The 18,079-nt window shown below is 44.6% G+C and overlaps 1 protein-coding gene across 1 annotated transcript; it reads right to left on the reverse strand.

Moving 5' to 3' along the window:
- Window positions 1-889: 889 nt before the first annotated feature.
- Window positions 890-16,124, reverse strand: LOC311228897 (uncharacterized protein; the record flags this gene model as incomplete). Its single annotated transcript, XM_084314859.1, has 6 exons — window positions 15,951-16,124; window positions 15,579-15,854; window positions 15,043-15,135; window positions 5,775-5,800; window positions 1,239-1,313; window positions 890-1,015 (listed from the first exon to the last, which is right to left on the reverse strand). Exons 2-6 carry the CDS (start codon window positions 15,772-15,774, stop codon window positions 890-892), a joined length of 516 nt encoding a protein of 171 aa, XP_084170985.1. The 5' UTR covers window positions 15,775-15,854; window positions 15,951-16,124.
- Window positions 16,125-18,079: the final 1,955 nt, after the last annotated feature.

Consider the following 18,079-nt stretch of genomic DNA (forward strand, 5'->3'; position numbering starts at 1 on the left):
TGTTGTTTTGTTGAGTAGGTTGTTAAGTAGTTTCTGTATGTTCTTTGTATTGCACTGGATTCTACAGTAAACTCCCTCTCCAAGCTTCAATCCTCGTCTCTGCCTCCTCCATACCTTTCCCTTTCTGCAAAACTGTATTCTACCTACCTCCACCGTAACAAACATCGGCCTATGTTATTACTTGATGAACTTGATAAACAAACAATGTTACAGACATCTCAGTGCACAGCAAATACTCCAAATGTACAAGTATACAAGTTACATTATGCATAGTAAAAAGCACATTAGAAAAACAGTTTTGTATTGTTCAAGAGCAGACATTAGAAAGATTGTAAGTTGCTGACCAATGCATCTCACCAATGCGTTACTCGTCACAATATATTCACACCTCAGAAAGCGGAAGATTCTATAGCTCACACCACTCACAAACTTGGGACCCCCCCCCCCCCCCATAACTTTGAACACTTAAATGAACACAAGTCATTAAGTAAGGGATAATGTATAGCTACGAGGTCATTGTCGCAAAATAATTGACCGACACAGAGTTTAAAATACCGAGGCGCCTGATTACATGGCTAACTTACTAACAATATACCTAATTCATTTTACATCGACAAGACGAGATCAAATGCAGACGCAGTTCTGTTCTGTCGCTCCCGCTGTCATCGTCACACACACTCCGCTGTCAGTGCAGCCGGCAGGTGTGTCTGATTGGCTGCACTGATGCAGTGTGTCAGTGGGCTTGATTGCGAACAGCTGCGTACAGCGGCCATTATTGTTTGGCAGAGGTCCGTTATTGAGTAATAACGGACCTCTGACGAGCGCTATTGACCAATCACAAGCAAGCATTTTGGCGAATGTGAAAACGCCATGTAATAATATGTGATAATTATGAGTCTCTGTTTTTATTTACAGAAGCATAAAGGTTGCTGATGTCATCAGGATCATCCCGTGGCTCACTGGCTCTCTCTGAGAGGTTCTTGACCTCAGAATAAATCACTTTATCATCCAGGCCCTGTGAGCACAACAACAGAAATATGAATGAATGAATGAATTATTTTATTTAGAATGTTTACAAATAAATAAACAAACAATTTTTCGAACATTTTCACAAATAAACAAACGAAAAGGATAGGTTTGAAGCCGAAGGCTTATAGTAAAGAGCATATGAACAGAGGGAGTCATAACTATTGACTATACTGACCATACAGATGGCAAGTCACAGGCAAGTCACTTACATTCTCTTCATGAGTTGTCTTATTCCTGCTTGTGAGGTCAATGGAGGCATAGGTCACATTATCCTTAGGTTCAGCCTTAGGAGAGAAAGCATTAACAAAAGGAAAATGTTGCAGTGACTAATTTACTCCCTCTGGAACAGAGTTGATAATGTAAACTAATCTCACTTTGTTATAACTCTGCAACTAATTCTGGATTTGATTTGATTTGATGGTTTATTTTATTTTATTTTTACTTCTATTAATTTTTTTTCATTATTTTAATCTATTTTATTTGTATGTTCTTCCATTTCATTGGTTGTTTTATTCATTTTAATTGTTTTATTTATTTAACTTTTTGTCTTTATCTCCTGTAGCACTTTGAGATTTTTACAAATGTAAAGTGCGGTACAAATTGAATTTATTATTATTATTATTATTATTATTATTATTATTATTATTATTATTATTATTATTATTATTATTATTATTATTATTATTATTATTATTATTGATAGGGACAGGACATGTTAATGAACATCAAGTACAAAATACAAAATGTAAACATGCAGGGTTGTAGCAAGAGCTAATTTACACCCGTAGTCCCTAAACAGGACACAGCAAAACTCTTTCAATAAATAAATAGCCTGCTTAAGGTAAAAGCATTGTGACAATCAATGATAAAAACAACAATAAAAACAAGAAACAAGTTACATAAACTAAATCAGATTAATAATGATCACAGTTCTGGTTTGCCTTAAGATGCAGTTTAAGATGGGTCTTGAACATGGAGTATGTGGGGCACTCTCTAATCACAACTGGTAGGGAGTGGGTCTATAGTTTTTGAACTAGCTCGATCTGTCGCTCAGCCGTCTATAATGCTGGGAGGCAGCATAGGGAAAATTGCTTCAAGAAACAATAAACACTAACACTGAGAAGAAGAAGCTCTAGTCCGTTTTTGTGTGTATGATGTGATGAGCCCAGCGTGTGAAATACATGAATAATGTGCGCTTATCTGGTCCTAATGTTAAGGATACATTTATAGGGGGTGAATATATGTTTGACTTTCTCATGGAGACAAAAAATCAAGTCCTTGTGAGTTGATCAACATCAAATCATAGGAAAGAAGAGTGTCTTTTTACAATGGCTTCTGTGCAGTCTGAAAGCTGTTCTCCATCTAACATAACAAAGTAGTATTAAGTCACTTCAGATTGATGAGAAATTTCCTTTGGGGATCCCATTTTGATATCAGGGGGAAGAGACGACTTCAATCCTTACTAGCAAGAATGTCATCTATAATACCAACCACAAATGTTAGCCTGCTACAATCATTACTAGCATGAATGTCACTATAGATGACATGCATGCTAGTAATGATTGTAGCAGGCTAACCTGTGTGGTTGGAACAGTAGTATGACATTCATGCTCGTAATGATTGTAGCAGGCTAACCTGTGTGGTTGGAACAGTAGGCTATAGATGACATTCATGATAGTAAGGATTGTATCAAGCTAACCTGTGTGGTTGGAACAGTAGTATAGATCAGGGGTTCCCAAACTTTTCAGGCCAGGGCCCAGAAAAGAAGGCGTCAGAGAGCCGCGGCCCAATGCACATCGTCGGGCTTTTTTTTTTTTTTTTTTTGCCAGGCGACCGATTTTTTAAGCCAAATATCACTTCAATCCTATTAAGTTAGTTCAAGTTAGTTATTCATTTATATGTGCTATTTATGAGAGGGCTAACTTGTTGCAAAATAATAATGATAATAATAATAATAGCCTTATTAAAATACTATTGTTGCTTCGGTTGTTTTCAGCATTTTATGTGCATAATCTGTTATTTAGTTTGAAATGTTCGTTGAAATAAGTAGATTTTTCGTTTTTGTTTATTTATTAAGTTAATATAAAACCATATAGTCACATTTTAGAATACAATAGAATAGAATTTTAGAATACAACTAGAAACACTGTCCTGGCCTGCTTCTAAGTTCAGTGGCCTGACAAAAAAAATTAAAGTTAAAAAAACAAAAAAACATTTTTTTTTTTTTTTTTTTTAATCATCTCGCGGCCCACCCGTGGCTGTTCGCGGCCCACCTTTGGGTCGCGACCCCGACTTTGGGAACCACTGGTATAGATGACATTCATGCTAGTAATGATTGTAGCAGGCTAGCCTGTGTGGTTGGAACAGTATTATTCATGATAGTAAGGATTGTAGCAGGCTAACCTGTGTGGTTGGAACAGTAGATGACATTCATGCTAGTAATGATTGTAGCAGGCTAGCCTGTGTGGTTGGAACAGTATTATTCATGATAGTAAGGATTGTAGCAGGCTAACCTGTGTGGTTGGAACAGTAGTATAGAATCTATACTACTGTTCCAACCACACAGGTTAGCCTGCTACAATCATTACTAGCATCATGAACAAATGTTTTTTATTTTCCCTTTTTTAACATGAAACTAGACAAACAATACAGTAACAGTAATAATCAATGATAAATCACAGGACAATGACAGAAATAATAATAACAATAATGACAGTCCAGTAATTAAATCAAAATAAATGTAGATTAAAAGACATAAAAATAATAAATACAATACATGTGCTCTTGCTCGCTCTTCCTCGCTCATTACTAGAATGAATGTCATATACTACTGTTCCAACCACACAGGTCCTGCACAAATAGAAAACATTAACATCTCCAGGGCCCTCATGCATCAACGTGGACGTAGAACTTGACCTACTTCCACACGTAAGCACGGAATGTAGAACTAGCGTACGCACAGGGAAGTCGGCATTCATCACACGTGCGTACGCAGGCTCTATGCCCTGCCGTGTTGATGAATACCACTTTGTTCTACCGTCAATGCTCGTGCATGATTATCCATATATGGTCATGAAAATGAGGAAACACCCCCATGGGATGTGAAATAATGGACCGACCCGAGCGGGACTCCGAGAAACTCCACGGAGAATTCACTGCTGTCGAACCAAGAAGACACTATCGCGTATTATGATTTATGGGATAAATAAAAGGCGGATTTGTAAACGGTGATGTCAGATATCAACGGCTCCCTAAGACCATTGCTGCAATTCTGCCTGGACAGCTCAAAATACTAATAAAGACCGTTCGTTGACCACTGTTTGGCGTTGGTTGTGTGTCATTATAACCGTGCTGTAATATGAATGCCTTTAATAGTTGTGTTTGATTGGCTATATGATTTTTAGAGGCATCTATTTTGTTGTCGGCTAATAAAGACCGCGCTGGAATATGACTGCCTTTTCCCGTGTTGTTTGATTAATACCCACGTATTTAAAGTTCTCCTCTATTCTATTCCAAATCGCGATGGATCTCCCGTCAATTTTCTACCTGCTGCATATGATTTCTAGAGGCATACTACAATCTATTTTGATGTCAGTATTGGGTAGCCTATATAAACAATATACGAGAGCATATACAAGAACAATGAATCTCACTGCATGTATGATGTATCCTGCCTTTCAATACATGAACTTGAATTCCATCATGTTTGTGTGCGGGACTCAAGGCTGCTGTCACAATGGGTGGTACCGCCGTACAGTAATAATAACAGTCCACACAATATCACGATCCATGCCATAGCCTATGTTCCATTAGGACATGATCTGTGACGACAAATGTTCTAGAATGTTTGATTAAGATATCATACTCTGACAGCATGCCTATGAGCAACAAAAACGCGAACTTGAATCCCATCATATAGTCTGTCCACTATCTGCATGGTGTCATTGCAATGCGTTTTCTATTCTTTCTTGTACAGTAAAAAGGGGGAAGAACACTATATTCATATGACTTATTCTGCTTACAGCTTCGAAATTCCACTTGTTTCGTTTAACGTAAAGCCTTTTAAATATAATCAAAAGTCGTTCCCGTGTTTCGGCGGTCTGTGCGCAAAATAATAACGAGTTGAGCTTTATGATTTATGATGAATTGAAAATGGGGGACCCTGATGTAAACAGGACGAAAGTTGGTCTGCATCCCCAATTAACAATTGTATGTACTGAGCTGTACTGTACTGTACCCATTCTGCAATCTGTTAATAAACTTTTCAATCAATCAATCAATCAAGCTACGCGGAGCGCAGTCAGTCAGTAGCCTACACCCCGTATATTCCGATAACGCTATATAAACCATGCTGCATTCATTCTGAGAGAAAGATCTATTATTCCAAATGCTATTTATAGGGTTTTTACCATAATTACACTACTGTTGCTATTTTACAATGAACTATAATGAACTACGGTTCATACAGAACATCCAGTGTTATTATGCACAGAAGCTCATTTCCTTGTTGTAATAATATATTCTACCACTGGGAGCTAGGTACGCCAGGTCTGACCTGTGCGTAGATGTACGCACGAAGTCAAGTTCAAGTTCAAATTGATGAATCCCACTCTTTGCTTAGAAATGATCGTACGCACGGGTTACGCACAGATCTGTGCGTAGAACACGTTGATGCATGAGGGCCCAGGTGTCTCTGACTCAGACACGTGCGCATACAACTGGACATGTATTTTTTTTTTACTCACAGTTTTATCAGCTGGCAATTGGCTCCCTGAAATCAAACAATGAATAAATAAATGTAAAGGAAATTTAAACTTAAACAAATTTGCTCATGACATATAAATATATACCCTTACGTACTATTTTTGGGGATTTGTACTTTACTGGAGTATTATTAGGTTTGTATACTTGTACTTTTACTCAATTACATTTCAGAGAAAAAAAACAATTTTTACTCCTTACATTTAAAATGCAGACCTACAAAGTACAAAGTACAAATCTTGCAGGTCCAACAATTTTAATTAGTATATTTGTTTCTCTGGCCAAACTAACGTTAACGTTATTAATCCTGCGGTCGCAGTTTATTTAAAAACAGCCAATCAAATACCCATCAATGGAAAATTAACCCGCCCATATCCATGCTGATTAGTCCTTGTGCAAGACTAGAAAGCGGGGATCTTTGATTAAACACCTGCTATCAGAAGAATAGACTGTCAGAGTGACAAGCTACAGAAGATGGCCACAAACGATAGTACGAGTGATGAAGAGGACGAAACAGCTTAATACAAATTTACAAAATAACTAAACCCTTAATTTTTTCCAAGGCTGTAGTTTGGCCAACTTTACAACTGGATGCTGTGATGTGAATGCCGTCCATGTTAGTTTACCTTGACATGTTTTTTCAAAATCGATGGAGAAGTGCATTAAATCATTTTAATGCAAAAAAGTGTCCTGTTCTCAGCATTGTCTATCGCAGAACACATTCCATTGTGGGCAGAGTGTATTGTATGCTTGATTTCATTCCAGCCTTACCTAAACACCAGCTGATGATTTCACTAATTGGCTCACCTCTTCAACTAACTCACCTGGTGCAATGTGTAGTTAAATGAAAACTTGGCCCTAAATGGAATGAGTTTGAGACCCCTGGTCTATCCCTTGCTATAAAGAAAAGTTTTTACTTTTACTTTTTAGTACTTAAGTGCATTTCAAAGTAGAAACTTTTTTACTTTTACTCAAGTGTGTTTTTAGCCAGATTCTCTGACTTTTACTTGAGTACGATTTTGAGACGGTACCCATACTTTCACTATAATTTCTGGGTACTTTTTATACCCCTGAAAGGGTTAACCTTCTATAGTGTGGTAGTGAAAGGGTTAACGACAGGTTATGTATATAACCTAGTTATATGAGTACTGGCTAAGCGTCCCGCTCTTAAGCCATACCGAGATATACCTCATCTCATGTACCTAGTGTACTCCATCAACGAATAAACCAATACACCCAGCACCTGCCAGGCCCCGCCCTACTGCCGTACTATATAGTACTGGGCCCCGTTCCACGTACCTGGATAACTGAGTTAGCCGGATAACTTTAACTGGATAACTGAGTTAGCCGGACTTTCCGGTTCCCCGTACGTGGATTTTCCAAATCACCATGACAACAGATCCAAAAGTTTGAGCCTGGTCGAAAGCAGAGTTTAAGTTCAAGTTAGCCTGAACCATCGCCACGCCCCCGCAAAAAAGTGACAGCCCGTTTCCTGAAACTATTCCCACAGTCTACGATCTGCATTATACCATTCTGAATTACGTTTTTGTGCTCCATTCTTCCAGAGGGGGCTTTTGAAATGTAAAATAGACCCAAAATGCTGATACTAAATTCACTTTGTCCTAAATAATGCACGTTATATATACCGTGGCGCTCGCTCGGTGCGATGTACACATTATGACGTGGTTATTTTAATTGTAACTGGGATTAAGATGTCTGATGAGATGCGCTGTTTGACGGATTTGAGGAATTGAATGAGCCGTTGACGTCACATTAATGAATGAGGATAAAGAAATAAAACTTCATTCAAAATAAGGAATATTCTAAACACGGGTCTCTCGTTCATTAATGTATAAACAATGAATTTATCCCATCTGGCACAGTGGCCCAGCGGTAGTGCTCAAGCCTGCCAACCCAGCGACCGGGGTTCAAAACCCTGTGTTTCCAATATAATTTTCTTGAATATAATATTAATGATTATACGCCAAAGTAGCCTGGTTTTAAGTTAAAATATTATAAATCTACATGCATTGAGGATGTCATTCTTTATATAGCTCTCAACGTGCACCAAATTGAATTATTCCTATATTGCAAGAAGAAGGAAAAGACTAGGGTCTCGAACACCGGTCGTCTGCGTGAAAGTCAAACGAACAACCCGTTAGACCACAGTAGAGATAAGTTAAAGATCGACTATACATCAATCAATGGGTAAGAGAGCCGTATCGTAATTCTGTTTAACAGTTTAACTAATTATTTTCGCTAGCAAGATCTCATTTGATTATTCAATCCAGCAGGCAAGTTTAAAGAAATATAATTTGATTGATTGAGGTAATGAGGGACTTAAAATTAGCCTATAGATAACGCATTTAACTTGTCGGCGAGGCGATTGAGCCGTATTGCAATCTGTCAATAAAGTTTCAAATCAATTAATCAATCAATGCCGTTAGAGAATCAGGATCTCTGCCATCGATACGTGCTGGCTTTTCACCTGAAGCGGCCGCGCGCATTTAGCCTGAGTCGCAAGTCTGGCTTGAGTTAACGAGACTGAATCCACCTTCGAGGAACAGGAAAATCCCGACTTCAAACATCGGGTTAACTGAAGCTGACATCTTGATCGACTTAGTTGAACCACGTACGAGGAATGGGGCCCTGGGCATGGCCACCACTCACTCTTCCTCGGAAAATCATTTCCAAAGAAAAGTTTCCCCAAGGGAACTCAGGGCACGCTAAGAGCGGGACGCTTAGCCAGTACTCATATAACTAGGTTATATACATAACCTGTCGTTATATATTCGTACTGGCATCGCGTCCCGTTCTTAAGCCATACCGAGATATGGGGTAGAGCGGACGCAAGGCCCGACAAATGCACCCCCTGAGGACCCGTAAGCCCACATCAGGGGGGAGGGGAGTCCCGTCACCCCACCCTTCCTAATGAAGAGGGGACAGCAGTCAACTCCACCCGAGTGCGAACAAGAGGGAACTAGAACCTCTTGAACGCACAGCACAGGCGGAACCACGTGTGACACAACACATTGTGGCCCACACCCACACACGCCTGCTACCCTACCAAAGGACGGAAGCAGGAGAGGCCACAGACCTCAGAACCGCCTGGGAGACAGAACCCCCGGTCATGTCCATGAGGTAAAACCTTACGAAGGGACCCGGTGAGGACCATGAAGCCGCAGCACAGATGTCCTCCACCGAGGCCCCACCCAGGAGAGCGGCAGAGGCCGCCACCCCACGAGTTGAGTGCGCCCTGACGCCCCCAGGGGGAGCCAGCCCGGCCAACATAAAGCAAAGGGCAATGCCCTCGCACAACCAATGGGACAGGCGCTGTTTCGACAGTGCCTTACCAGCACAAGAGCCACTGTAACAGACAAAGAGCTGATCGGTAGCCCTGAGGCCCTGAGTACGGCTGAGGTAAACCCCCAAGCCCGGACCGGACATGACAGGTGAAGGTCCGCCTCCAACTCACTAGCGTGAGGAGGCGGATGAAACGCCTGAACCATAATATCCCTGGAGCGGAAATCACTCCGGATATTTTTAGGCACGAAGGCTGGATTAGGCCGCAGAGTGGCACCGCTATCGGAACGAAAAGACAGGCACTCTGGCCGTACCGAGAGAGCACAAAGCACACCCACACGTTTCTGCGGAGGTGATGGCCAGCAAGAACGCAGTCTTGAACGACAGCCGTTCCAACAGCGCTTGCTCAAGAGGCTCAAACGGGGCCAAGGACAACCGACGAGGACCAATTGACGATCCCAGCTCGGAGCCAAAGAGCGTTTCACCGGCTTAAGGCATCAACGCCAAGCAGGAAACGCTTCACAAGAGGGTGGCCTTACACCACTCTTGGAAAATACGCCACCTACCCACGTAACCCGCGATAGTGGAGGGAGCATGCGCGTTCCGGATGGTACCAACCACAGAAGGATCCATCCCCTCCAGACTCACCCTCTCACCAGCCAACCCACCAGCAGCTGGCCCAGCACAGGGAACTAACACAGAGACCCGTGTGCTTGAGAGAGGGCCCGCGATGACCAAGGAACAGGCCATGATGGGATACCAAGAGCTGGATCAGGACCGGGAACCACACAGCTGCGCCCCGGTCCGGCGCAATCAGGATCAAGGACCTGCGCTCCTCAACGTACCCGCCCCAACAACTGACCTAACAGATGTATGGGGGAAAGAATCCCAGGCGGCACGGCATCGGTCCCAGACCTGCCTGACTATGTCCGGACGTAATCCCCACCCGTCAGGGTGAGGACCGCCCCGCGACATTACACCTGTACCCACATTCACTCTGCCGGGGATGTGGAGAGCCCTCAGGCCGCGCAGATGGAGAACGCCCATAGCCAGCCGCCCGCCGCCCGGTGCAGACGGGGGGCGCGTACTCCTCCCTGTCTGTCGATATACGACACTGATGTCGTATTGTCCGTCCTGACTTGCCTCTCACCGGGTCTATTTCCATACTGGAAAAAAAGCACCTCCGTAACCTCCTCCTGGGGTGAAGAGGAGGCCAAGAGGGACCACGGAATGAGCAGATGCCCTCATACCGAGCAGGCGTATCACGGACAGCGCCGTAACCGTCCTAGGACGGAACCTCCCGAGTATGTCGCAACACGCTCTGAGAGGGATGCCCATAGCACTCCACCCGTTGACTGGGAAGAGGAGTACTCTACTTCCAGTCTACAGCAACCCCAGGCTGGTAGGAAACCAGCCTGGCATGAGACCTGACGATCCACCTTGACCGCCAAGGACCAGAACGTCGGCAGGGCAGAATACACTTCGTAACCCCTTACGACGCAGAGGCCCCAGTGCGGCCTCCACGCACTTGGTGAAGATGCGGGGAGCCAGAGAAAAGCCGAACGGCAGCCCCTGGTACTAACCCTGCAAAGGAAGCGTAGGTAAGCCCTAGGACGGAAGATCGGGGATGCGAACACGCATCCTACAGGTCTATGGAGGAGAACCAGACCCCCACCTGACAGTGTTCAACAGGTAGGAGACGATCCAAAAAATGCCGAACCTTCCCATGGGACAGGTCCAACATGGGCCTGACGCCCCCCCCCCCCCCCCCCCTCCCGATTTCTCAGGCACCAGAGAACACCGGGAGGAAAACGCCACGACGATGGCTTGCTTCGTCCACAGAGATCGGATCTCGTCGACCAGAGCTGTCACTGCTGGTGACAATAGGCGGCACGGTGGTGTAGTGGTTAACACTGTCGCCTCACAGCAAGAAGGTCCAGGGTTCGATTCCCGCTTGGGAACGAGGTTTCCATGATGCCAGGTACCCAGGTGGGGTATCTCCCAGGCCTTTCTGTGTGGAGTTTGCATGTTCTCCCTGTGCTCGCAAGGGTTTCCCCCCCGATAAGATAAACCCAATGGAAAAACATGCACAACAACAGATCGCTAACGCTGTGGCGTCCTTGACGAAGACGGACAGGAGCACTTGGATTGGTCCCCTGGCGCGGATCACGTTGACGGGATGGGTTAATCGCAGAGACGAATCGCATCTGCGATTCTAAAGAGACAATGCATGCGTGTGTGTTCCGGTGTGTGTGCAAAAAGAAAAAAAAAAACTAACCGCTGTGTGTACCGCTAAAACATTGAGTGTCGTTGCATGCCGAATAAAGACCTCTGCAACAGGTCCTGCATTAAATAAAAAAATTAATAGGGTCTGTACCAAACCCGAAAACGGGTGGGGTTGTGTAAATACAAGTCCCCGCCTCAGCGTTCTCTCCATCCACCTCGACATATGGTACTGCTGTAGCCATATGTGATGACACTCCCAACGCACCCGCCGCCATGTGGCGCAGGTCCGCTAGGAACTGTAGATAGCAGGCCCGGTCCCACCCGCTGTGCGTAGCCAACCATGGACCCGTGCGAGCAGAACGTTCCGTGTCGGGACATCTGACCCTGACACTACCCACGAGGCAATCGCACCCAAGGGGGGACCCCGACAGAAAGGGCCGGTTTGATACGGGGGAAGCTGACATCAGTTCTAGGTGACAAAAGCTCCCCCACTGAACACCCCTCCAGAACATGCTGAGGAGTTGTTCTGCAGCCTGACATGCAAGGTGTGAGGCCCCCATGGGTTCCTACACACCGTAGCCCTGCAGTGATATTACTACCACCCAAATCACGCGAGCCTGCGAGACCACTGCCAATCTTTCAGGAGTGGGAGGCACCAACATGATACCTGGCCTGGCGAAGTCGACGTCGGGGAAGCCCGCACTGTGTGCCTCAAAAAGGTTTCGAAAACCCTGCTGACAACACTTATAGTTGACAGACGTAACACCAGGCTCAACCAACACAGCTTATGGTGTGGGAGCCGCTTGACAGCACAACATTCTCACGGACAGACCCAGGCTCAGCCATCAACTGGGTGTCAGCCCCTGTCCCCATGAGAAGCGAAAAGTGGGGCCGCATGCGCTTCAACGAAGGCACGCGGCCCGCAGCCAAAGGAAACAATCAGAGCCCCTTTTCCGCTGGTGTTGGGGGAGGGAGTGATCGGAGAGCGGGCTGCTCGCGGCAGGACGGCGACGGCTTGTATATTCCAAGCTGAGCTCATCCAACATGGCCGATCCCTCGGCCGCCAAGGCTGTCGGCCTTGTGGACACCTGTCGATTCAATGCCCAGGATACCTCTGGCGGGGGAAACAGGCCGTGCTCTCTCTTCTTCTGGCTGCGCGGTGTGAGGCGGTGTGGGGCCTAGGACAAATACCACCCGCGCTCCAGCGGAAGACCAAAATCCTCTGCGGAGAGGGGAGCCCTGAGCGGTTATAGCTTGCGACTAGGTCAAACAACCTTGCGCGATGTGTCGACGTCGGCTGGCCCTCAAGGCCCCGCCACCAGACACCATTTTTCGATAGAAAAAACAGCAATTCGAACACAGTTACTAATCGCTGCCAATTCCATACCGTGGCGGTACAGGCTTTAGCAGCCCACCAGCCACTCGCCGGGCCGACCCACCTCATGGCGTCGGCCAGGCGGGGCACTGTTTCAACATGTCTAAAGCAAAGGACTGATGCTAACACGGAGCACCAGTGGTGGTTGCAACCAGAAACCTCCACTGTGGTGTGCACCATGAAGGGGTTAATGAATAAATGAACTAACACCACGAATATACTGTAGAATGGGCAAGCCCATGCACACAACGTTAAGGGGATGCGGACCAGAGAGAACCAGTCCCGCATTCATTCATAATATTCACAACAGCACACCAGCCCTAGACCTCAGCCCATTTACCCATGAAGGTAAACAAAGCCCCCCCCGCAATACTCCCCCAGTAGACACCGATTGACCGTCAGCATGAATGGTTGAGAGGAGGGAAGACTGTAGTATAGACAGACATTCCCGTAGCAGAGAGACAGAACAGAAACAGTAGCCCAATATAGCATAGCGTTCGACGCTAATGTGGACAGAAAAACAGTCAGCTGAGCCACAACACTGGCCGCCGCTAAATTCCATCCTGCAGCAGTATAGCTCTCATCAGTCCATACTGCCACCCGCCGGGCCGACTCGCTCTCAAGCATCGGCTTCCGGGTGGGACACCGTCCAACCCCGCCGGGGCACAGGATCGATGCTACCTGGCTACCTAGCCATGGCACACCCGCCCTGCACCCTGTTGTCAACCCATTTACCCGTAAAAAGGGTAAATAGGACTCAGCAAAACCCCCCACATTAGCTACCGACTGACCTTCATCAATGAACCGGTTAAGAGGAGGGAAAAGCGGCAACATCCCACGGCGGGGAACATTAGAACCAGGGTGCGATCCACGAGGGGAGCCCGGACCGCTATAGCTCCCCTTGATCAGACATCAGCTCCCCTGCAAACTTGATTTGCGATTTTTTGGGGGGTCTCTAAATTACTATTATATATTATTCACTGACAGTGAAGCTGACAGAGCAGCAGGAGGCGGGAATCGGATCATCTACAGGCGCAATTACACCTATGGCTGGTGCTGCTCCGGTGGCCGTGGGGACTATTATTAGTTAAATATAAATCATTGTTTTGAGATTCACGTCACTCACAGTGGTGACTGTGGTGGGCGTCAGCGTCACTGCAGGCAGCCAATGTATCGATTTGTCGCAGCCAATGTAAATGCAGCAAGCAAATAAATGTAGCCTATTAGGGTCTTCAAATATGATATGAAATATGGGCGCGTTTCCTAGTGGTCGAAGCAAGCTCAGTGACTCGTCAGTCGAGAAAATAATGCTTGGGACCAGGAGTATTTCATATTGTTAGTAAGTCAGGAGTCTGAGAGATAATCATCTCTATCTAACTAAATAGATACTTTTTTTATCATGGAATGTGCTGTGGAAGCCCCGTCCAGACGGCCGGACGGTAAGTGAGTTGTCTACTCTAACTCTACTCTACCTACTACAGGCTACAGACTAGTAGTAACGTCTGCGATTACACAGTCCGACTCCTGAGCACTCCTCGCTGAGAGGCGCGCCGCGCGCTGCGCACCCCCCCCCCCCCCCCCCCCCCCCGACGCGGCTCACCCAAAGATCATGCTATGGGTCGCACACTGATTAGAACAGTGCCCAGCATTTCAGCATTAGCATTAGCATTAGCGTTAGCATTAGTGTTTAGCAGCACGCTCCAGGATCGCTTGGAAACCGTCCACTTCAGGGGAACGTTCACCAAACCATCCCGCCGCTGGCACCGACACACAACTCGGTTGTGTAACAAAACAACCAGCATTACTAACACTAGCATCAATGCCTGATGACACAGGGCCTACCTGTGTGCGAGCCGGCCCGATAGCCAACCTCGCACGCTGTCCCTCGATCTGCTGCCACAAGACGAGGGAACATCAGAATAGACCCGACGTGTCGTTGGAACATACCCCAAAGATTCCAGGGGTAAGCAAATCTCCGTAAGCACTCAATATTATCTAAACTTTTCATATCAACTAGTTGCATAGGGTGTCTCATGCATCCGCTATGATGGAAACGAAAAAAGAGGAAGAGTGAGTGGTGGCCACGCCCAGTACTATATAGTACGGCAGTAGGGCGGGGCCTGGCAGGTGCTGGGTGTATTGGTTTATTTGTTGATGGAGTACACTAGGTACATGAGATGAGGTATATCTCGGTATGGCTTAAGAGAGGGATGCGATGCCAGTACGAATATATAACCTACTATAGTGTGGTAGTGAAAGGATTAACATTATATAGTGTGGTAGTGAAAGGGTTAACCTTCGCATGGTAGTGAAAGGGTTAAATGTGAGTCAGTATTTAAGCTTCCTACTTTTTGTTTTGTGTTTCCATGCTATTATGACCCCAGCGACGATCAGTAAGCACACCACTGCAGCTGAAATGACGATCACGATGTGGTCTGGACCTGAAGCAAACCAGATAAACATAGAGACATGTTCCTGTGATTCTGTGACGTTTGTTTATGAAAAATGTAAAAGGAGAAATGAAGAAACAATGGATTGATTGTGCGCGTCGTTTGATGGAATTCACACACAATCCAACCACATTTTGTAACATAAACATGTAGCGACTGCATGAAATAAATATGACAACAAATAGTCAATAGGCACCCAGAACAGAACATAGAACCTTTGTGACTTCAACAGTCACTGGAATGAGATTTCAGAACACATATAAATAAATACCTGCACAATGTAAACTTCAACAACAACAACAACAACAACAACAACAACAACAACAACAACAACAACAACAACAACAACAACAACAACAACAACAACAACAACAACAACAATGTAGTAGTAGCAGCAATAGTAGTATTAATAAAGTATTTATGTATTTTCCTACCTGGGAGCCTGATGGTAAATTCAACAAATGTCATCACATTTTCTGTTTGATTCTCCAGCCAACACCTGAACTTCCTGTTGTCTTCCTTCTGGGTTGTCACAGTCAGAGTGGTGACACAGTAAGATATCTGTGTGACATTCGTCTGTAACTGCATGTCTGCCTCATTCACCCACTTCAGTTTGATCTGGTCACACATCCCAGGTCCATCATAGAGAGAGCAGGTTAAAGTCACTGGACTACCAGGCTTTAGTTCTGTCTCTGGTGTGGATGAGGAGACTGTAGGAGAAATATTTGAACAGCATTGCTATTTGAAGACAATTGAAAAGTGTGTGAATCCCTCTTGGCTCACCTAGTTTTGAGGAATATACTTACTGGTTAGAAGAGAGAGAAAAACTCTTTCATCAGACCCCTGTTGTGTTGCTCCCACTGAAGGAAATTGTTGACAGGTGTAATGTCCAACATCCTCCACTGTGACATTATGGACAATCAGAGAGCAGTTTGGCCACAGACTCAGTCTCTTGGTCTTACTCTTAATCTTCCCGTGAGTGACCATCTCAAGAGTCTTTATATTATCCCTGTTATAGAGCCAAGTAGTTGATGAGCAATTTGTGTAACCGAGTAACACATTGTCACAGGGCAGGGTGACATCTTCTTCAGCTTTTTGGTATAGAGTGATAGTTGCTCCGCCTCCTAGTAGCAAAATATAGAAAAAGGATTACACACATAAATAGACATTGATCACAATCTATATATCTTTATATATATATTTTTTCAACCTTGAGATTAAAACCCATTGCTGAATTTTAGTTTGTCTTCTTTGAGCAAACTGTTCTTTGTGTCTTTCTAATTCAATATAGTTTTGGTTTCCCTTTTGTCCAGGGCATTGTCCTTATTACTATCACTACTCAAATAAAGTAAAGAAAGATATTTGCCCTGTGAAATCAATGATCAACAAACTTTTTATTTGAATCCAAAGCGATCTTACCAGCGATATGAAACAGAAGTGAAATAAATAATCCTAGTTCAGTCCATTTGACCTCAGCCATGTCCCCCTACTTCACTCGTCAACGTTTCTCTGCAGTTTGACTAATTCTCATCGGAAAAATACTATTTCATCATTAGTGTCACTTCCTTCAAGTAGGCCTTGTATTTTCTCTCTGTGTGAAACTGTGATGCACCAGTTCACAAAGCAGAAGTGTCTTGAAGAGCATGTTTAATGACAACAGGGGGACCCTGATGTAAACAAGACGAAAGTCTTTCTCTGGTCTGCATCCCCAATTGTGTGTATTGAGCTGTACTGTATTGTACCCATTCTGCAATCTGTTAATTAAAATGTCAATCAAATCAATGAATCAACAATAAACACTTTGGATCACTTTGGTTATAGCCAGGTATGGGTAGTGGAGGAAAAGGAAGCAAACTCTCTGGTTAAGATAAGATAAGATAAGATATTCCTTTATTGATCTCCTTGAGGAAATTCAAGCATCATATGGTTCAAGGGTAGTACGTAGTAGTCATTCAAGGGTACTACGACTATGCTTGCACCTCAAGGTACCAAAGCACCTCAAGGTACAAACATCACAAAACAAACTGGTCAGACTACTGCTTGACCTTACTCCTAAAACCCACCTTACCCCTGCCCATTTGGATAACCTAGAATGGCTTAGAGTAGACGACAGAGTACAGCAACTTGCAATGGGCCTGGTCTACAAGATACACTACTACACCACTAAGGTACCCATGTACATGTCGAAATACTTCCCAAAGGTCAGTGAATACCGCGACCACAACACCAGAGGGAGTTCCACAAATCATGTCCAACCCAGATTCGGCTCAAACAAGGGACTAAACACGTTTCGCAATTATGCCACAACAATGTGGAACGCCCTACCCGCAGCCGTAAAATAATGTGAATCCTACCCACCTTCAAAACCGCTCTAAAAAAAGCACCTACGGTAGGCCGCAATTCGAAACTGGCCCCGGTAAATGTCCAACCCCCCCCAATGTACTGTTTCCTCCCCCTCAAATGTATATATTCTCTTTTAGAAACTCTGTCTGTAAATAAACAGTACTGTATATCTTGTAACAGTACTGTATATCTATGTCGTGTATGTCATAAATGTTATGAATTGAAAATGGGGGACCCTGATGTAAACAAGACAAAAGCCTTTCTCTGGTCTGTATCCCCTTAACAATTGTGTGTATTGAGCCGTAGCCTACTGTATTGTACCCATTCTGCAATCTGTTAATAAAATGTTCAATCAATCAATCAATCAATAGCAGCATGGGGAGGGGAGGTACAGGTAAAGGGAGGTGGGAGCTGCTAAGAAAGGCTGCCACTCACCTCTGCGCCGCTTCACATGCATATGTTGTTTCCTAAATTAGGGTGTAAAGTCAACACCAGAGGCTTAGTAACTACTAGTTAGTTTGTAACTAAATCAGGCATAACATAACTAGTTTGGATGTAAAGTCGTAACTAAGGCAAGTGGCCAATTGATGAT

The sequence above is a fragment of the Notolepis coatsorum genome, assembly GCF_963971535.1.
Source record: "Notolepis coatsorum genome assembly, chromosome: 5".
In the NCBI taxonomy this organism is placed as follows: Eukaryota; Metazoa; Chordata; class Actinopteri; order Aulopiformes; family Paralepididae; genus Notolepis; species Notolepis coatsorum.